Source organism: Bombus huntii, chromosome 14 (assembly GCF_024542735.1).
Source record: "Bombus huntii isolate Logan2020A chromosome 14, iyBomHunt1.1, whole genome shotgun sequence".
Taxonomy (NCBI): domain Eukaryota; kingdom Metazoa; phylum Arthropoda; class Insecta; order Hymenoptera; family Apidae; genus Bombus; species Bombus huntii.
Window position 1 is genome coordinate 10225832 of NC_066251.1, and position 22894 is coordinate 10248725.

The 22894-nt window shown below is 35.8% G+C and overlaps 1 protein-coding gene across 5 annotated transcripts in view; it reads right to left on the reverse strand.

Moving 5' to 3' along the window:
• Positions 1-488: 488 nt before the first annotated feature.
• Positions 489-22894, reverse strand: part of LOC126872814 (dipeptidase 1-like) — a 153599-nt gene continuing 131193 nt past the window's right edge. For all 5 annotated transcript variants that reach the window (XM_050633001.1, XM_050632997.1, XM_050633000.1 and 2 more), the window contains 6 exons: positions 22560-22629; positions 17610-17786; positions 10576-10660; positions 9749-9824; positions 9323-9461; positions 489-8824 (listed from right to left, as the gene is read on the reverse strand). In XM_050633001.1, coding sequence (XP_050488958.1) covers positions 8735-8824; positions 9323-9461; positions 9749-9824; positions 10576-10660; positions 17610-17786; positions 22560-22629 — 637 coding nt within the window. In that variant the 3' untranslated portion in view covers positions 489-8734. The remainder of the gene's footprint in view (positions 8825-9322; positions 9462-9748; positions 9825-10575; positions 10661-17609; positions 17787-22559; positions 22630-22894) is intronic.

A 22894-nucleotide genomic window follows, 5' to 3' on the forward strand; every position in this document is an offset into this window, starting at 1 on the left:
AAATTCAATTTAATATATAATATATAATATAATTACTAGATACACATAGTATTTTTGTTAGTATAGATTTTTTTTAGTTCAACACGTTTCGAAATTATTCTTTTATCAAATGTTTTTTAAGGTATGCAAAGAACTGTATATTCTTTAACTAATCGATTTTCCGTTATCGATTCTTATATTTTTCTTTGCGCTTCCTTTCAGAGACGGATGACTTCTTTCGACAAGAAATTGTTGATCAAGTCCATTGGCTCGTAAAAGCTTAGCATGCTACTACTACGTATACTTACTTTTTATCCCTTTAACAGTTTCGATATGTTAGTACTATTTATACGACATTTATTAGACTCAAAAAGATTTGGTTTTAAGAAAATTTTATAAAAGATTAAGCGAGAAGAATTCAATATGCATCAATCGTATAACGTTAATATTATACGTTTAACGAATTATTGTTTCGTATTTATGAATTGTCAGGGAGAGAAATGAAAAAATTCTTTTGTCACTGTATCGACTAGTTTTGTAAATAATGTTTATTAGATAATGCGTGCTTACGAGTATTAGGTAACATAATGTATTCTACGGTCCTTCATAGAAGGTGTACAAATCATTGTTCCAGCAATGTCTTCTAGATTAACATAGATAAAATCATCATCGTTGTCATCGCTATCGCCTTTGTCCTTGTTCGATTCGTTAAATCTATTTCTCTCGCCTGAGTTTGTTACCGTGCGAGCCATTTATCTTGATCGACACTTAAAATCGAATCTGTTTGTCAAACTCCGAGACCATTACTCGCTCTTTTGTTGAATTCTCAGAAATTTTTCCCGCATCTCACGGCAAATATCTTAAAATATCGAAGCGTCAACGGATAGTAAAAAATGTTTCGCGAAGTCAGTAAAGCCGACATGTGCGTGTGGGAAAAGATATTCTTCTGGATGGATCTTTATCTGTTTATTTAAGTACGAGGTTTATTCTTCAGGTTTGTAGTATCTTTTACTTCAAAGAGTTAGAACTTTAATCTAGTTTAACTCATGTTCTAAGAAAAAAACTATTAAACAAGATCGACTACATCGTGCAACGTGATGAATCACTTTGTTGAACCGAATGGTGTGCTCTTCCTCAAAATCAAGCTGATCAAATAAATATTCGGGCGCGATAGAAACGCGCAGTTGGCCTCCGATTTCTAATAAACATCATTCGATTTTAGTGTTCCGTTACACGAGTCCACGATGATCGATTCAACATTCCCGCGAGTCTTTCAACATCAAACAAACCGAAGTCCCTAAAATTATAATAGCTTATACACGATCTAGGGTTCACCACTTTGGGTATAACTAAAACTGTTGATAAATAACGTATCACTTTTGGATGTTTTCTTTTTCTAAATTCGTCAGGGCCATTCGGAGCGTATATAGCTCGTGAAAAATTGGCCTGACGATTCTTTTAAAAAATGCTCGATTTCTTTCATTTCCCTTTACGTTCGCTCAGTCACTTTTCTCCCTCATTCACATTCTGCATTCATCCTTTATTTCTATATATATATCTATATTTGTTTTGTTTTATTTATATAATATATATAATATATATTTTTATGTAGGTAATAGCAAGTAACTTAGTCTTATGTGTCCGTTTCACGTTCGTAATTATAGCAATCTCGAGTCGAATGGAGATTAATTTATTTACGCACGGGATTCTGCATATTCTCACCATTTCATGTTCATAGGATTGTATGCCGTGTACGTGTACATGTATGCGTGCGTATTCCCCAATGATTGTATAAGATCGTGTGAATGTTTGTTGTATTGTATACATGCTTGTAAACGTACTATTTTCCTTAGGTAGTAGGTATCAATAGTGTCTCTTGCTTGTAGCGTTAATAATTAATTTATTAAAACTTTCTATATCATTTTAATCCTCATAGTCTCTTTAATAATCGCCTATACATTCCATCTCGCTCTCTCCCTTTTCTCTCCCTTCCTTATCATCATACGTCTCCTTTACAATCTCTCTCTCTCTCTCTCCCTCTCTCGCTCTCTCGTAAATAGCTGCCCTTTTATTTCGTAAACTCTCTCTTTTATTAGTTTAAATTCATCTAAAAAGATTTTCGCGTGCAGTGTTTGTCGAATAGCTCGAGAATCGGTTTTATCATAACAACAAACTTGTATACTTCCATTTATTTAAAAAATGTTTATTTCAAAATTCGTCTACTTGATAATTTTCTATTTAAAAAAGTATAATTCAATCGTAACAAACAACTAGTTGAGTTAATGAAAATAATAAACATGATATAAACAAAATTGCTTTATTGATGGTTTAAACAGGATAGATTGCCGCAAGTCGAAAAAAAGAAAGATAAAAAATATTTGTAGGATACATTTTTAATATTGGAAAACGTATGTTTCTATATGGATTGGGCTGATCTAAGTTTAGCTTTTTTTCTCATCTATATTGCATCCTGATCTGATTGCATCGAAGCATTATTAAACAATCTAAAATCATCGAATCTTATACACTTTTCTCGAGCGTTCGACATTATAACAGTTTAAATTTAAGTAGACAAGTGAACGAAGTATCAGCATTATGTTTTCTAAGTATTTAATCGATTCCAAGTCTAAAAGTGGCAATTGTTGAGAGTTTAAACATTAAATATTAATTTGAATTTTTATTAAAAGTAAGTTATAAATCTTCAAACACTAAAACTCGCGAAGGAGAAAGCTGGGATGAAGCAACTTTAAGGGAAAAGGAAACGTTAGAGAGGAGAAAATATCTAGAAAAGAAAGCAGCCTACAAATTCAATCATTTAGGTAATAGTTTATAAATATCTAAATTATCTAACGATTATTATCTTTACCGAATAAATAGGGAAAACACAATTCTGCAACTTCGTTCAATTTATCTCTTCATACGTACATTGGCTACAAAATTTTTCGCCACGAATGGTCGTAAGTATTACATTCTCGAGGAATAAAGTGAAAAATTGTAGCCAAGATCAGACAGAAACGGCTTCAAGTTTTCTCAAGTTTCGGTTTTTGAAACTGGTTCTCTTGCACATCCCCTGTTATATACATCTGTGGATTACACGTCGATATATCCTATTTACATGCGCGTGTCTCGTCTTGCCAAACTTGCCCTTTTGTGCGTTTGGACATGTCGGTTGTAATTGTATATAATATAGTAAGTTACAATATTATTAATCTGAGTTTCTAGGCAGTTGTGTGTTGTTTATGTTATGTACGTTAAGATTTATCTCTAAGGTTCTTCTGTTTCTCTTTCTCACACTCTCTCACACTGTTTCTCTCTCTGTTCAAACGTTTTACTTTCGCCCTTTACACGAACAATTGATTTTGGCCTCTGTTTTCTTGCTAAATCGGTTCAGAAAAGAAAAGTTCATCTACGCATGCGTGCTTGATCGTTTCGCTACTTAATTCATAGAAAATGAACACGTTGAACAGTTTTCGTTCGACGTTCGAGCCTTTTAAAAAGATCTTTCAGCGTATTGATACTCGACTCACAAAAGAAAATCATCGATAAATAAAATTTGCAAAAATAAAAGAATTCGACTTGATTCTCACGCGAGAATAAAAAAATGTAAACAAATGTTTGCCTTTATCTTCTTGAAATGCTCGAAACATCGATTTCCTTCAACTCGTTCGATATTTCTCTTGATTATTATACGATGATTTATTTCAACCGTATCCATTTCTCATTCTTCCACTTGCACTCATGTACTCACGCACGCTCGCAATGATTATCTAGAGTTTCCTCCCTCACGAGTCGATTTGAAATTAATTTCTTTTCGGCATCTCACGCGACTTCGAAACCCATCTTCGGCAATTTTTTTTTCGCCTCGAAGGAAAAACGTGATCTCTTCTTCCCCCTTATTTTTTCTCCCCATTTTTTTCTTTATACAAAGAATACACCGTTGCGGCTATACGAAACTAGAACGGTATCATTTTGTCTACATGTGAATAATTCCATGAGTCGTGTGGTTGTAACGCTATCGTAAACACAAGAGTGAGTCTTGTTTCCATCTCCATGTCCCGATCAATGGTATTGAGCAATGTACTGCCGTCGAATCAATCGTTTGAGAAATATACTTCGTCTCCCTCGAACATCGATCATGAAAAATTTTGAACAGCTATAAATAATGTACCATCGTTGATAGAATGTCGGAATCAAAGAAGCGAATCAAATACGAATATCCTTTTCTTTTTTAGCATTCGAAGAATTTATTGTTCTCGACGCCAAGTATTTCTCAAAGAATCGATCCAATCAATATTTTTAACGTGCTAGACTTACTCTTTACGAATTAGAAATCGTAAATATCGTCCTATTGGTCTTTTACACTACTTAATCGTTCACTACGTGGCGGTTATCAGTGTTATTGCTGCTAAGAGTTCGTTCAACAGGATCCTGCTGTCTCGCTAAGGTTATTTTATCGGTAGACAATAAATTCTGCTTGTCGATTTGAAATTGTTATCCTTGTCAACGCCGAGGAAAACGCAAGCGTACGTATTTTTACTTCGAGGAAAAAAGCTTCCACTAACGATCGTACTCAAGACCTTTCGCTTCGTGTAAAGTAATTAACGATCATTCGCTGTATAAACCGATAGCCTTTAACGCAATTGTTGTTCTCGACGTCCTTTGCATTTCGTGATATTGTGCATATTTGAGGGACTCAGTGAAAAAGTGGTACAAGCGAATTTTTTTCGGCACTAAATAGGACAGAAATATGAAGAAATGATATCTGCGTTTATGATGAACGTAGAAGATTTTGCTATGAATAATCAAACCTTTATAGGTATAATAACGAGTATTGTTATTGTGTATAGTTGAAAGAATAGGAGTAGCAGAGATTTGTTTTAGCTAATACGTATTATAACAAGTGATAGTACAAGTACTTTGGGTATTTTATATACTTTTTATATATTAAATGTATTCTATCCATTTTTGCATCTTTAAATTTCTCATAAATGCATAAAAATCCGCAATCTAACGACGTGTCTTAATTAGAAGCATATGCATTTCTCTATTAGAATTTAATTTTATTTATAGTTTTCTTAATTGAGAATTTTTTCGTTCGTACTAGTTTTCCTCTGAACCCTTCTTTTAATCCTGTCGAATCTATAGACGATATATCTCTTAAAATTTTCTTTTGTACAAAACGATACTTAGTTGTATTAGATCGTTCAATAAGTTTGTACAGCGATCCGTGTTTACTTTTCGCGATGTATTTTATGTACGTATTGGGTAAGCGATTAGAATGACTAATCTTGTGGCATAGAGTTGAAGAAAAGATATGAAGAAAATAAATGATAAGTACTACCCAATAGTGCAATAAGTTTTTGATCAAATGCGATGATATTAAGCTAACTAGAAATACTAATGTTTTTGAGATGTAAAACGTTATAAATACGAGACACAGGAATCTCAACAAAAAGTAAAGATTTAATTAATGACGTTAATTGACGACGAATTAAACACGCAAGATATATCGTCCAGTGTTGCAGAAGCGTCGTATGGCGAGATATTTTGTCCTTAAATGCGTCTGTGGATACAAATGGGTTGATACAGAACGAATTTTTGTTAATTCCTTCACCATGGATTAATCTTCTACCAGAGTCGTAGAATGGTGCTGCGAGTTGTCGAAGGCGCCTTGGTTTCTTTTATATAATATATGTATATAATATATATATATGTATAGTCGTTAACAATGTTAATTACAGGTACCTAAAAATTTCTCGCACGCGTTCCCCACGTCGGAAAAAAGTAAGAAAAGTCGAAATGTTCGTACAAGCTAGGACAGTCTACGCTAGTTTTCGGTATCATTCGCATCTTTTGATTCGCAGTGCGTTTTTTGCCTTTCTTCTTTGTGTCTTATTTTCACAATCGAGCGTTCCGTTTGCTATCTACCGGTGATACTTATCGTGATATTACAAAGTCGATAATGGAAAAACGTCGTTACGAAAAAATCAAAGACGCTTGCGAGAATTTCGTCGAGTAAACGCTAGGGAAATCGGTGTAATATTTGATGTATGCGAGCACGACGTTATATATATTTACAGTGTCTGCAATAATAGTAATTGATCCGATATTATTTCCCAATGTTTCACAACGCGTTTCACTTCGCAGCTCAGCTTTTGCCTCGTTCAAAATTTTCGCATCCTTCTCTTCTTGATCCTCAGCGCGTATCGTAGATTTTCGGATGACTTAGGACAATGTCCGAGAGCGATTGGCAAACCAGATGAAATATTTGTTTAGTACTTGCTCACTGTCTCTAATTTAAGTTACATCCCAAAAGAAGTTCCCTTTTCTAGATATGTAGAAGTATTTTCTACGTGTTCTCATTCCCGAGTCCTCGGTTTTATTTTACGATTTATCGACTAAAAAGTTTATTGCTACGTCTCGACTACTATATCGAAAAGGGATTTCGGCAATTATAGTTTCTCATGTCATAATGGTTCAGTATAAATTGGCTTGGCAGTGTTTCATATTGGTGAGCATAATAAATAGACCTGCCAATTTATCCGGATTTTTAATGCTTGATCTAATTTAGATAATATTCAAGTATCCAACATTAACGTCATTACGCCAAAATGACCAAGCTAAATAGAGATTTGATTAAAAATTTCATATTTAATTTAATCTTCTATCGAAAAAGGAAATTTTAGATACAAAAGCATTTAGTATAATTTAATTCTATTCGGTTATTAGTTGAATTTTCTACTTAATTTTCTAGTTAAAGAAAGGCGCCTGTTACAAGGATGTTTCATATAGATTGAAAATTATCCACTTTAATTGGAATCTAAAGAATTTAGAAGAATTTAGTTATTTAAAATTCAAATGTAACACTACTATAACAAGGTAATTATCTCATGTGTGTTTTTAATAACGCACAGTATGCATATACATATGTATGCAAATCTAAATAATGATAATTGAATAGCGCAGTTGATTCTATGAAATATTCAGTTTTTTATATAAATATTAATTGAATATTCGAATATTATCGATATCCGGATATTCGCAGTCCTAACAAGGTATTTCGTTTACAAATGAACCAGCAGTTGCGTCAAATAATTGCGTCATGCATGCGTAATAGAAGCCTCGTTATAACAAACGTTATAAGAACATTTTTAAGGATTTCAGTCGGAGGTTGGAAACATTTAATAAGTGACGAACAAGTCTTTCCTCTTAATGGTCTTTGGTGACGAACTCTAAATGACAAAAATTCTTTGTCATTTGTAAATATAGAAACTCTAAAAGCTTTAAACAATCGTATATACGTAAATATTGGTTTCTGTGATCTGGTTTCAAAATTTCTAATTAAATGTTATAAAAGTTTCATTATTTTCTCGCCGGTTTTTCTAGTTCTTCGTTTTTTTTTCTTTTTTGGTTTTTCTTTAATTCCTTGGTCTTAAGCGCACTTGTTAAGTTGACAAGGAGCAAGCATTCAAATGATTATCTGCGTCTTTAAGGGTATAATCTTCATATCATTCGTATTAAAAAAGAAAGTATATCAAGGATAGGTATAATATTTGGGAGATTCGTCTATTTTATATAGTAGTTATTTCGAATATATCCTAATTGCTCCTCTATGTCAAGGATATTATCATGCAGTTGTAAATTAGAAAATAAAATTTATCAAATCATTCAACGTTAAATCATGATTAATAGATCTTTTCTTTGATTGACATTTGAACGCGTGCCACCTAGTATCCATCGCTTGAGATCTTATATAATTATTCCAAGGTAGAAGTATCGAAAAACATTTATTGGATTTCTGTCAGGATAATACCGAGGGAACGTTTCTTAAAGAGTATCCTCGTTCGAAAGAAATTCTTCCTAGCAAGCATTTTTGGCCGCCTCGATTGTCCGCATCATTACACGCTATTCATTCAGGAACGCTTTTTCTTACGCTTATAAGTATTCATCTATGAATATCTTCAGGACGAGCTCAGATTTCTGTATAAAATTTCTATGTAGATGAACATGCTAATAAATACGGTTTATGCTATAAATAAATTTGCCGTTGAATATATTTATGTTCCTATAAATTTTCAGTTCCTATAAATTAACAGTTTCAGTGTTAACACTTTTATAAACGAAATAAAACAAATGTTCGCGGTTTCTCGGTAAAATTCCTTTGGGAGGTAATACAGGCGCAGTGTGTATCAAAAAGCTGATTTCCGTAGATGCAATCGATACAGGGAAACAAATAAAAAGTTCTCAATAATTATATATCTGCTTGATAGTATGGACGGACGTATCCAGCTATTAAAATAGCAGCAAATTAACCATTATACGTTATACAGATATGTTCTTTCAGCGAAGTGCGATAACAATATGAGGAACAAGATAGTTTGTTCATAAAGTTAGTCAAAAATGGCAAAAAAAAAAAAAAAAATACAATCGCATAATTCATGGCGGCGCGGCGTGTGAATGAGAGGAGAAAAAGATAAGGAAGGAAATTGAACTTGTCCTGAAGATGATCGTTCAACACATGGTCTCGATCTTATCAATTTTCACAGATGGAACGTACGTTCTTGTTCAATTTTTCATCTTTCATAAGGCGCGATCGAGTTCCCCGGAGAACTCAAAAAGATGTTTTCAGGGAAAAACGATCTTTCAGCTGATCCAGTCCGCACGTTTACAGGGTCCTATAGTTCCATGAAACGTGTCGAATCTTCGGCGATCGTAGAAAATCGAGGAATCCTGCTGTGAATGTCCTCAAAGAAGATCAAGACGCTCCGTAGACGCATGCGGAGTTGTCAGGTGGACTGATTTTCTCCACTGGCAATACTGCCGCTCTGTGCCATTCGTCGCGCACCTAAAATTCCATTTTTTTAAAATCCATAGAGTTAATAGCTAAGAACGTACGGCAATATACATAAATATCGATAGAATTTAAATAATAATCTCGCGTAGAAGGCAAATTTTAATTGCTTTGGAATCTTTGAATTATTCAACGTTTTATAAGTAACAAACTCGAGGTTATAACTTTTTGAATATTTTATGATAAGGACATTTTGTTTATCTTAGAGTCCTTATTATTTTAGCTAGTTTTGTTTTTAAAATTTTAGTTGGTTGTTACAACAAATTTTATCCGGTAAATCTTATAAATCGTAATAAACAAATAAAGATAATTTCCATGTTATATTCGGAATACGAATTTTTAATATAAATTTATATTATATGTACTGTAGTATAAACTTATCCATTCCATCTATTCCTCTTGAACAAGTATATCTCCTATACAATTAGCACAAATCCTATTTTACTCTTTGATTATATCCATTTTAATTAATTGGCAAGAAATATAACTCACCTGCTCGACCTTAGCGAATACCCTCAATAAATTGAGGCCAGCTAGCTTTTTAATGTCTTCCTCCGTCCACGTTGGATCCTCCAGCAGAGTAGCCAACAATTGCGGATACCTCGAAACATCCTCCAAGCCGGTAGGAGTGCTGAAAAGCGCATCGATAATCGCAGTGTCGGTTTATTTGATTCATAATGACCTCTATCATTCAGAGAATAGATGTTCGACACTAAAATTCGTTTCAGCAGTCTCGTATCAATGGAAGCAATTTTACGATTTACGCGTTCGCCTAAGTGTTCATTGTGTGTGCCAGTGAAATGTTGGCAAACTCCCTCCCCATAGATACAACAGTAATTGCTTCATTGAGCCGAGTATCGATAATGATTATTCTCTGAATGCGCGTTGTTGCGCCGAGGATACTCGAAAGATAATTACAAATTTATCCCGTCGAAACCGGCTCCTATTCCAACGTGATCGATCCCCGCCACCTTTCGAATGTGATTGATGTGTGCTGAAACAGCATGGTCGTCCTTAATAAACTTGGTCGTGCCGTGGCATTTGAAATGTGGATTTTATTATTTTCAACCTGCACCGTCATTACTGTACTCCATTTGAACAAAATGCGTTTCTGCTTGATTGTTAATTGGTCCCGGCGCGCGTGTTAATCAGTTTCACATTAATTTACGTGAACGCGATCGAACAGAAGAAACGAATCATTGTTCAGCTCGAATATAAATGTGTTTTATCAACATAGTAGAAGTCAATCCATTCTTATATTTATTGTTTTATACCATTCTTCTCGATAGGAATGTCGCGTGTTCATTTCGCTGAAGTTCGGACTGGAGAGATTTCCGAGGTAATTTTTCGGAATTTCAAGGATTCTAAGTTCCAATTATTTTTGAATTCTCAGCTCCTACACAGAGCACGGTGATCTCAATCTTTCAGTCAACAGCCCAGTTATAAATTATATTATCTTGCGTACTTCGCAAATCAGTTCACAATCGATGTTGAATTTTAATCTTTACTTTTTAGAAATATCCATATTTTCAGTATTTGCAAAGGTTTGACAACATTTATCGAAATAATAAATTCAGTATTCGAAATTAAATGTTTTTATATCAAACAATCGTGATTTGTAAAATGGACCATGTTATTGCGTAGTGGAAAGGATTTCAAAGCTAATAATTGCAATGCAGTTTCTCCTACAGCCGACTATTGCTTTAAGTAAGAATAAAATAACATATCGATGATGCTTTACGTACCAATAACGTCTTTTATGGTGGCTGTACTGTTGCACGTTATGAAGTATGTATAAAACGGAACCATTGCTACACCGCCATTTTTAGCCTGCGAACAGATGTATTAACCTGAGATATGCCAAAATTGTACAGCTCTGAATATTATTCGCGCAAAGAGAAGCGATTGTAAAATGGTGCGGAGAAGAATAAAGCGGTTATTTCATTTTCTGCGAATATACAAAGGCATTGGATTTTTATTGTGTTTTCAAAAAATTCTTCTCATTCCTGCAGTATACATATGGACTGTTTCAAAAGATGAATATAGGTAAAAAATTTAGAAAGCTGCTGGTAGTTTGTAAAATTCATAAATAGAGTCGACAAAAAGCTATCAATTTCAGAGTATGTGATAACTCTTGAGGTCAGTTTGTGGAAAATGCGCATATCGTTCGTAATTCAATTCGTTATTTATGTAGGATAACAGCTTTCGGATAAATTTAGTAATTTACCTTGACGTACTGTATTACGTAATTTACAAAATGTATCTACAGAACGCAATAGCGCACAATTAACGAAATCTTTAAACAAAAATTACATAGATCGTTCGAATAAAGTATTCGAATCTGTAAATTCAATTCTCTAATTGTCAAATCTGAAAAGCACAAGATGCTATGATAAAGTATTCGCGTGACACGCAAGCTTTTGGAAGCTACAGAAAGTAACGGTTTACATCGATTCGTAGTTTACGATTTCTCCGCTTCAATCTACGATTCGAATGTTCTACGCTGTTGGACGATATTAAAAAAGTTGCGATTCGAGACGGCATACTTTCTGAAATGCGACTGGGAAACGCACGTTGAAATTCGATGAGCTGGTCGCTTGTTCAAATCTGGGACGCATTCGTAGCTTTCCATATTGATTTCGTCCAGAGTCCTTTTTCAAAAGACAAACGGAAACGACTTTGGCTACCATCAGAATCATCTGTTTCCACTTGCTTTTATGTTCCTGTTCTTATAGCGTTGGTAAAGGGGACATCTGAAGATCTGCACGCAATCGATATTATAGGGTAACAAAGAAATCGGTGGTTATGTTGCAAAAAGTTTACGCGTTTGTTCTTTCTCCGGAAGTTTTATTTACTATCTAGTATAACTACGTTAGATTGTAAAAGGAACAACTTCCTCGTTGTTAGATGACAGAGTCATTGATAATTTTCTATTTCAAGCCGACTTTTTGAAGCATTTAATTTCTTTAGTTGTGTGATTTTTTCAGTAGACCGGTGGTATGGGTCTTGCGGTCAGCTCTTGAATTGCTCGCCAATAAAATTCGAAGAGATCGTAAAGTTACTCCAGAGGAATGCAATTTCACTTCCATTCCGCGGAGACGGTACACATTGCATTGAAATTTTAATACCACCAACTGCTATAAATCATATTCCTCGCTTACTAGGATTTTTGAACAATTGATTCGGAATTCCATGAAACATTTAATATCCACGACGCGACGTGTCCGCGCGTCGTGTCATCGGAAATCGCCGTGTTTCCCGATACAAAATTTTGCTTTTTCGAATTTTGCCATAGTACAATGAAAACGTTTCTCTCGCTTGACGTTATAAAGTTCGTTCACCAATGCTTGTCGCGCTTAAATTTAGCATGAGGTTGCTTTACTCCTTTCCGATGATATTTAGATGAATATTCATTTGATCTATCCAATTTTAATTTGCGCCATTAACCAATAATTTAGCAGCTTAAGCGGAATTTATAAGTGGAATTTACGTTACTCGCATATGTTAAGATTAGCATTACGAGAAATTATTTAAAGCTACTCTGCAGATTCTCTTATCAATTTGCATGATAGAGATTTTACGGATTTTACGGTACAGTAATCGATACACTCTAATTAAAAAGAAAAGTTAGCTATAGACATAGAATCGGTACGAAAGAAGCGCGATAAACTACTTTAATTTCCTCCATTTAGCTGACCTCTATATTCCTCGTTCAACTTAACTTTATAATCCGGTCCAAGATAGCAACGCAGCTACATCTGGCCGATTCGTCAATGCCGAACTTTTGATGAAAATCTAAAGAATCTCCTAAAGTACCGGACCGATTTTTATCCGTTTCGGTTAACACGAAATGCTTGAAGCTAGTGCGCCATGGCCATCCAGTTTTATCAGGACCTTTTTATCTCTACCTCCTATCGACAATTACTGAATGTGCCAATCGAGAGAAGAGACAATGCCCTCCCGTCTAGTCGATACCTGACCTGACTTAAACTATGAAGTAGCCAGCGTTAATTGGGGCAGCAGTGTGGCACAGCTAATAACATGTTACCAGACAGGCCATCGTTCGGCCTCTGATTGGTGTAACTCATCCCCTTGTCGCTTCGTCATGATCGAGCCAGTATTGATTGTACCGGTGAAGCAAATAAGAAACACATATTGATTCTCTCTTGTAAAGATACAATTAGCAGGGATTTTAATCAAACTAATTGGATTAGTAGATATTGCTTGCCTCTTAATATCCGACTGTGATTTGATTTTCATATAATTCAAATTTTATTTTAAGAATATTTATATAATGTTTCACTGTTTCTTTTTAAATTCTTTGTCAAGTTCACATTAAAAATTCGCGCGCCTATTACGAATTTTATACAAAAAGATTTTCCATATACAAAAAAGAATTAATAATTGCCAGTCGAGTGCACGAACGCATGGTTAAATGGAATTTAAGGCATTGTTGTCGTCTTCTCAAATTTAATCCGATAGATTAACTTGAAGCATCGACACAGGGTAATTGTCATTTCGACGTCAGTGATTGGCAGGCGCAGCGATAGGATTAAATTTTAATCGAGCTTTGCACGCGAGACTTAATCACTTACAATCAGTTTACCCAATGTTGTGTCGTTAATGTGAAATCACTTACGAATCCAATAATTGTGGAAGCTTGGCCACACGCTACAGCGTAAATTACTGCGAGAACTTTGTGCTTCGAATGAAAGATCATCGCGATTCGAGTTTCTTCTGACTTAGAATCCTGATGATTTATTTCTTCGGCTTTCTAACTTTCGTACGCGAACTCGACGAAAAACCGTGGAGAGTATTACTGTCCGAAAAGGAAAGTTTAACGCACGTAGAGGGTCGTAAATATTTAGATAATTATTTAGCCCGAGTGTTTATGATGCATGGGAACGTTTTAAAAACAGATTGTACATTCTCATTGGCCAGTTGACTTCCTTGTCGGATAAATCATGTACCTTCACGTATTGTAATCCCAATTTAATCCTACAGAATTCTCTGCAGAACCATTTTTTGCCAGCCTCATTGACCCAGCTCGTATATTATTTTATACGAGTATCCCGTGTGACTTTTTTCCACCATTATCCCAAGCGCGAATTCCGCGCCACGTTGAACATGTACTTTCTGCCCTGAATATATCCTCTTGGTCGTTTCGAACTCGCTTCGAATTTCCCTCTTTTTTCATCCCCTATGCTTTTTTCTCGATTCGTTTGCACGGATCTGACACATTCAACGGACGAATTCACCCCCTTTTCCTTGTTGTTCAGCTGACGTTTCAACCGCTCGACTGGTTTCGAATTTCAGACAAGAAGACAGAGGAAGAAATAGATAGATAGATAGATAGATACGATACGATAGATAGATAGGTAGATAGATACACGGAGAGAGAGGACAGAGAGAGAGAGAGAGAGAGAGAGAGAGAAAGAGAGAGTAGGAGAGGCACGTAATGCGTTTTCATCAAATCCTAGAACGAGGCTGGACCGGGCCAACCCTGAACTTTTCGAAACACCCGACCTGGTTCTAGTCGCGTGTTTACTGACCTAAAACCAAATAATCTCTTCGTTGGCCAACGTTTGCGAACAGTTGGTCAAAACGGATGGAAGGGTTAGGAATACTCGTATGTATTTTTGTACACATATACTTTCGAACTATAAGTAAGTTAATCACTCGAAGCAAGAAGTGATAGCCGATGATAGAGGAAACATTTTGATCTAGTGACTACAAAGTTTAGCTTCAACTATTAGACTTATTGCTGGGCTATTTACGAATGTATATATATATATATATCGTGGGAAATATAAATGTGCATAAATGGACAAAATGTATAATTAGGATTTAAAATTCATATTTATATTCAATATCAATTTCAACGCCAAAATTAATATTAATATTAACTATTAATTTTTGCATTAAATATTAATATTAATTTTGACATTAAACATTAAAGGTTTACATTGAACATTTATAATTTATTATTTGATGTTAAATTTTATAGCTTCCATTACTATAGAACGAAAGCAGATTGAACGTAAGTTTACTAAACGCAAAATATTTCCTTTATGTTTTTCAATCTTACTCGACCGATGTGCAATTTTAAAGTATCTCATGTCCTTGACATTATAACTAACGTTACTATGTCCACATATTTCATTAACTTTAAAAATTATATCGCTGTAATTGATTTCCAGAGTTCGCGCACGCTTTTCAAAATTTGTTATTTAACATTAGAATGCCATGAACTTTAAGTATATATTATCTGAAAGGGGATTAAACTTAATGTCGGTTCACTAACTTTCAATGTAGCAGTTGGAAAACTGTAACTAAAACGTTAAAATTTATCGAGCGACCCAAAAAGCTACGACGACGCGACGGTCGGTAGTGGGTTAAGCATGGATTACATCATAAATGCTCACTAACAATTTTATCTGCTACCGTATTTACGCTCAAACTGAATTATTTTCTCCTGCTTTTTTGCGTACAAAGACCATCATTTTGGGCGGACCAACGAGATTGCTTGGAGATTTTAACAACGCTGAGCTTGTAAAAGATACGCGACAACTAGATTAGTTAGTGCTTTAGTTTATTTTTCAAAATGTGGTATTAATATTTATAAATTTTTTATTTTCTGGAAGAAGTATTCGAACGATTATCTATTTACCCCTGTCCAGCCTGGAAATTAGTTAAATTCAAATATACTTGACAAATTCTCGAACTCGATTTTCTCGAAAATCAAGCCTGGAACGAAAAAGATTTATGCTATACATTCGTTTCTTATTTTTTCGCAAGGAATCACCCGAGAAACATGTTATACATGTTATTCGGCTGCACTTTATGTGTTATATAATGAAGTTAATTATTGAATATTTTATGACCCTGAAACAGATAAAATAAAATTGTCTTTGAAAAGCGACACTTATTATTGCTACAACCAAATAATTACTGTCTGTTAAGTTCAACAGTCGCCGTTGGCTTTGCCCTAGAAATTCAAAATGCAAAATATGAGGTTACCTTATTTATGACTTGATATATTTCTACTGGCGCGCTTAACGATAATTTACCAGAAATTTTTCAGAATTATACGACGTTGCATATTTCAGAGCAATCAAGAGTAGGAAAACATTGATGACTGTATTTTCCACGACTCTACGGCTTGGTCCAGAACAAATTCATTGGTCTTAATAAAATATCTACTTAGCTCCTCCGAGACGTAGAAAAACTCGTAACCGTAATGTTAGGATTTTTATGTTGGTTCCTATCTCCTATATCCGGTTAATAGTTTCTACGCGGAAAATGTACATAGACATGTGCATACAGTGTTAATCATGCGAGCAAACTTTATACATGTTACTTTAAGAATCGCAATAGATTGAAATATACTATACCATAACAATAAATTTTCGCAAAATATTATATTCTATTCGCACACTTTTTCTCCCGCAATGTTGTCTTTGGCATTCACATTGTTGAACATTTCTTTAGTCCATGAAATTTATCTTGTTTTAATGATTTTAAAAAGTTTAATAAAGCGCGGTTTAACAAATCATCAGTGATTACCGTGACAGTCAACGTGTGAACAATTGAGTAACATAAAAAGTAGAAAATCAAGAGAAGTGGACTTATCGAGTAAATGGATGAAAGTAGATAGTGAAAACACATTTTCGACCATCCATCGCACATTTTCTATAGCTGGTCAAACTTGCTCCCTTCGTATGCAACACGCGGCACCCTGCTGCACTCATTGCATCACTTTGTGCAGGCGTCGAGTGCTCTTGGCGGTTCAACTCTTACACCGCGTCGCGGCGCCTTCAGATGAACTTGCGAACGTGTAAGTCGATTTTTCTCCTTCCATTTTAATTCTTACCCCCTCTCCATCTACCTTCCCTTGGTTTACAACAACATTCTGCGCGACGTTCCCTTTTTTCGTCCACGTTCGTTTCCGATAAAAAGGATATAACCTAACAAACACGAAGATGGTACCCCGCTGGGGCTAGCCACCCACATGTTATATTATTATACCACTAAACTATAATATTTTACCAAATGTCCTACTGGACAAATTGTAAAATTTAAATAAATAAATAAAAAAAAAAACGTTCGTTTCCGCAACCAAATACTTGGCTTTTTACGACGTCGTTTCTTCTGCTTTGTCCTTTTCTATAGGTTCCTTTGCTAATTGATATACAGTGTTTCTCCTATCATTTGATACTTCTGTTAAATGATACTGTGTTTATCGAGTTATTGTCGGTTTGTAGCGAAATCGAAGAATTTCAAAGTAATATATTTATATAAAAATAGCAGTTTCTATAGTAAACATTTTTTAAAATGTATACGCTAGTCAATATCGAACTATCTTATTATTCAGCGCAATATATATTATTACATTTAAAGAATAAGAAGTTTGGAGTTGAATATTCCAGCTTCATCAATACGTAAAATTTAACATTGTCTTGTTGTATTTAATTATTTTTATGCTTGTCGTATTTAATAGTTTCTATTCTATTTTACATATATATATTTTTTTTATTAATTTTTTATTGAACGCTTTGGCAGTCTTTCGATACTACGTTTTATTGTCTAAAGGTTACGGTTGAAAAGAATTGAATTCTACTGGAAACAAGGATTTATGCAGTGTCCAATTCATGGAAAGGGAAGCGCATAACGTTCGTCTGATCGAGTATCGAAATTGGCTTAACCTTGCCGCACTATCCTATCGCATTTCCATGCACTCCTAACTTTTCCATGTCGATGTGGTTGCACGGGAACTTACCAGATTTCTAAGCACGTCGTCTGGCACGTTTCTAGTGGAATTGCAAAGTGCCCTGGCAGCACTGTGAGAGAAAATCACCGGTGCCCTCGTCGTCTGCAGGGCCGCCCTCATAGTCCTTGTTGAGACATGAGAGAGATCCACAAGCATTCCCAGTCTGTTTAGTTCCCTGACAACTGCCTGAAAAATAATAAGATATAAGTATGCATATTTCATGCTTAATTTTTGTTAACCCTTACTCTGTAATCGTCGACCCTTTCTTTTGAATAAAAAATTGCATTTTCTGCAGTCATTGCAAAAATTATTGTACGAATACAAATACTTCTATACAGAGAGTTTTCACACTTTTATATACTTCGAGTCCTTTGAACTTCATAAAATGATAAGAACTAGACGGACGAAAAAAGTAGCGACGAGAAAATTGACTAATCTCTTTCATAGAAGATTACTCACTTTCATAACCACACCGTGAGAAAAACAATACAATAATGGCAAAAGAAATTTCAAGCGAAATGTTACGTTAACACAACGTTGACCTTTAATTAAATCAGCACATCACTGTGACACTACTGTATAATTTCAAGAATAATTTCAAGGAATTATCGCGTACGTTATCACCGCCCACGTGACTGTATTAACTCTTGGCTCTAGGTAGGATAAATACCGTCGACTGTTAAACGTGCCGATGACGTGGCCAAATAATTGTCACGTATTTAAAGATCGACAGAGGTTGGCTTTCGATACGTGGATTTGGTCGAACCGCGTGTAATTCCATGAACACGGTTAGAATGCAAATTTTCATGCTGACCACCGCCGCCAAAGAGATTACATGATTTTACAGTTTGCATTACCTTCAGCCACGGCGAACTTTATTCGTACGCAAAACGACTCGAATTTCGTTTCAGCAGCCTAGTTTTCGAGCAGCCACGTGTTCCTGTTTTGCATTCGCCGCTGCCACGGACATTATAGAAATTAACTGACATAACGGATGGCCGTGTATTCTGTCATGATGCATACGTATACATGCTCTTTAATTAACAGAACGAAACTCACAGAGCGCAACATTGACCGTACAAGGTTGCGTTGCTCTAACAATCTTTTTTTCACCCTCTCCAGTATCCGCCACCCTAGCGAACCTTTTTCTTCTTTCCATGCACCGTGCTTTTCTGTTTCATACCGCAGCCCGGTTAGCGTATAAAACTTAATTGCCCGTGAATCGTGAGCAACTCGAAAACGAAAATATACACGCACTGGCCATACGCTACATACACTGCATTTTAAACGTATTATTCTGCGTCGATTTTTTCATCTCTGGCGCGGCCGCTGTGTTTTTTCAGTAAGATCGAAAACCAAAGTGTACACTGTTGCTCATGAATACGTGGACATTTTGGTCGATTTGTATTAACGGTACACGAACGTTCACTGCAAACAAACGATCGAAAACAATACTCGCTTTTTTCTTATGAAATTACACATTCTACATACGCGTAGAGAAAGGGAACGGGATTAATCGAACGATTTCGTAATCAGAATTTGTACAATTCAAAAATTATTGGCGACCAAAGTGGGGACGTCGTAGTGCTGAAAATTACTACGCCCTCTTTGCTCCTTAATGCCGCGGTAAAGTAATATGGGAGCCCGGCAATCTCGCACAATTACAAGACGTGCCACTTGGAGGCAATTACTCTGAAACGCCGGAAGGGTCAGTATATATGTACGTGTGCATGGACTTAAGAGATACCTTTAATTCGGCGCGATTTCACAGGGCGTTGATTAAGAAAGATGATCGGAGTTTCTCGTAACACGAGAGACGGGATGGTCCTGAGGTATTACGTGCGAGAGAAGGAGGAAAGAGAGGAGAAGAGGAAAATTCAGAGATCGTGAGGGTGAAGGATGAGAGGGGATGGATGGTGGTAAGGTTGAAAAATAGCGTAGAGGACGAAGAAACGTCGACATTTCGACTGGCGAACATTAGTCGATGGCGTAAGCAAGCCGCCTCTCCTATCGCGCGAAAATAGAAGAAAAAAGCTGCTGCGGTGCATAGACCGGGACGTCGATACGAGAGAAAGGAAAAGAAGGAACACAATGGGCGCTGTCTTTTTTTTGCGAGCGTACTCTCGCTCTAACAAGAAGCCAGTGATGTTCGTTTTTCTCGGTATGCGCGATTTTGTACAGACAACGGGGACGAGGTGTTTCCATCGATTTAAGCTACCTTTCCGCGCAGCCATTCCTTCTTCATAACGAATATTTAAACGTTCGCGCGTTCTCAGATAACGAGATTCTATTAGCGAGGTTGCTGGAAATAATTTGACTTTGCGGAAGCTATAATTTTCAGGCGTAATTCTAGAGAATATTCTACCGTAGACCTTTGAAAAGATGGATTATTTTCTGGCATTATCAAATGGCATATCAAAAGGATATGGCTTAAAAAATATATTTGCCAAAACTTTTGCAAAAAAAACTATGGTGTATGTATGGTGTATGTCCATACGAATTTCATTGATCGATTTGGGCAATGAAGTAACAACGAATACAAGATATTCTTTCAAAAATTAATGTAACGTATTTCCTTGAATTTTTAAGCTTATCGCGAAGAATCGTGCTCTAGCTGAACTATACCGCGTTTCGCAGTGTATGTATTCTATAAAGAAAAGCGTGCACGTGCTTACGCGAAGCAACGAAGGAGAATACCATGGGTGTGCAATACGAGTGTTAGGTAATCGAAGAAGGAAATAGAAAAGGAACAAGGAAAATATCGTAAATATCGTGTACTAGTGTACATACACATCGAAACGAAATCTTTTCTTGAAATATATTTGGTCCACAAGGTACAGAGATGCAGTTTCGTATTTAAATGAGAAAAATATTCCGTGCAAAAGTTACGCGGCTCACGAGGACAAATAAATATGTAAATACGAAGCTGATCGTAGGATTTCCAGCTGTCAGTTTCTTTTATTTTTGCATCTGTTTGCGATCACTTTTCTAACGAAACGCGCCGCTGTTTGTTTTCAGCTTTTTCGTTCGCCTTCATGCGGGTCGGCAAACTTCGAACTGGTGGATATTTTTTTCAATATTATCTTATTTTGTTCAAGAGAATATTCATATCTTATGCTATATAAATGACGATAATAGACAAATATTTAAGACTTTAAAGTATCCTGATATTTATTCTTAGTGAAAAAAGCGTTTAATATTATAAATATGAAATTCGTAAAAATACCCAGTTTGAATCTTCCTCTTTTAGAATTAATCAAAATATGCACGTACTTGAAATATTTATATTGTACGCGAGGAAAGTAATTTCCTTCGATATTATAAGTGTTAATAATATTATCATTTTACGAAAAATGTTTAGCTCGATATGTCAGTTTTCTTCCTCAAAAGTTTGTACCATCGAATAATATAGACAACGCAATTTCCTCGCGAGCGGCGTGGAACGAAATATTAGATTATTTTCCAGCGATTTATACGAAAGATTCGCGTCGTCGCCGGATGCTTACGTAATGTCACACAGTGGTATTGAAAGCAACTCGAATTCAATATCGAAAGAAACAAACGCGAGGAAAATCCTTTCGGGAACTCGGTTACATCACGAAATTATTTACAGTCTGTATCGTAACAGCGGGTCGAGGCGAGGGTGCAGCAAGAGAGAGAAGCAAGACAACCGGGAATAGCTTTGAAATCCTCGGATTAGTGGAATTTTGTAGTAAATTGTCTAGCAAGGTTGCCATGTGGTACCTTCGCAATAACGATTTTGTACCGACGTTGTTTCAATATAGTCGATGGTGTGCTTGAACAATCGAGCTATGTCTGGCAATGTAGTTTGCACACGAACACAATGGAAACCGTGGTCCACGGTGGTGCGCATGTAAATGAGAGGGAAAAGAGGCAAAGAAGAAGAAAGAACGGGGAGTAACAAAGAGAAAACGGTGGAAAGGGCAGCATCCAGTAGAACGAGACGAGAATTCGAAGGGGAGAGATTAGCGAAGGAGGGATGGAAATACTGAAAAGCAAAGGTGGTGGGGAAGATAGCAGAGATGGCTTATTTGATTTACGTTCTCGCTTGCATCTCTTCCGCTTCCAACCCCTTTCTTTCTTCTTTTTTTTTATCACGCGACAGAGACTACCACCGAGAGAGTGCAAATTCCGCAAGATCGATAAAAAATGCTCCATCTCGTCCCCATCTCTGTTCACAAAAAAATTCACCAGTGTTTCTTTTTCTCTTTCTTTATTTCTTTTATCTTTGTCGTCGGTATATCGAGATTCGTGCAACGAATTTCGGCTGGAAAATTTTCCCCATTCCGTTTTAACGATTGAAACTTCTCCGCGAGATTCTATTCAAATAGGTCACGCGCTTATAACTTCAGGAAGAATGAAGAAACGTGGCGTAAATAGAACGCGCATCGTCATTGATTGCTTTTCATTGATTATTATTTACCTTCGTTCATCGAGAGTACTACGGTTACTTATAAATATAGCGTTTATCGCTCGGAGACGATCGATCGATCGTTCTTTAATATTTGCCCGCCTACCTGTTTTCAATACGCTGTAGAAACTGTTCCCAGCGAAATGTTAAATGAGATGGAATATCTTTTCAAGAAAACATTTTCATGTACTACCTTGGTCGTTGATGGCACAGTTATTAATATAATCGCCGTACAGCTTATGTTTTAACGAGTATAATTAACGTAGTTTAGATATAATATTTCGCGCAATTGATTTATAAATTCAAGCAATGTATTGATATTTATCCCAATAGAATTAAAATTCAATGGAATTTGATTTAAAATTGCTTGCTCATTATGACGTACGAAGACAGCAAGAGGGATTGTTTATTGACAGTTTATTCGACTTAAAAATTATTTTTTTGTAAAGCAGGGAACAGTGACTTATCATTTCTCTCCCTTGTTGCCTGCATATGCATGTATATGGTGACTTCGTTTGTTAACTTACCTTTCCAAACTCACTGAGGCCTGGTGTCGAATCCTGGGTACTGTTCGTCTCGCCAACTGAACAGACTGCCCTGCCAAGAAAATGTCTGTTAGAATTTCTTTCTTCTTTTGCGTAAAGACGCCGGAAGGTTTAATAATTTTTTAATATACACGCTTTCTGTCTGTTCACTCGGTAAACATGGATTTCTCACGGGTTAATTTTTCATTTGCCAATGGAAAAATTTCATTTATCCAGACGAAGGAAATGCCAGGTCGAAATCCTACGAATCGTTTTAAAATCGAGAAATAATTTATCACCACGCGGAAAAGCAATTTCTGATCGTAAGAACAGTTCGG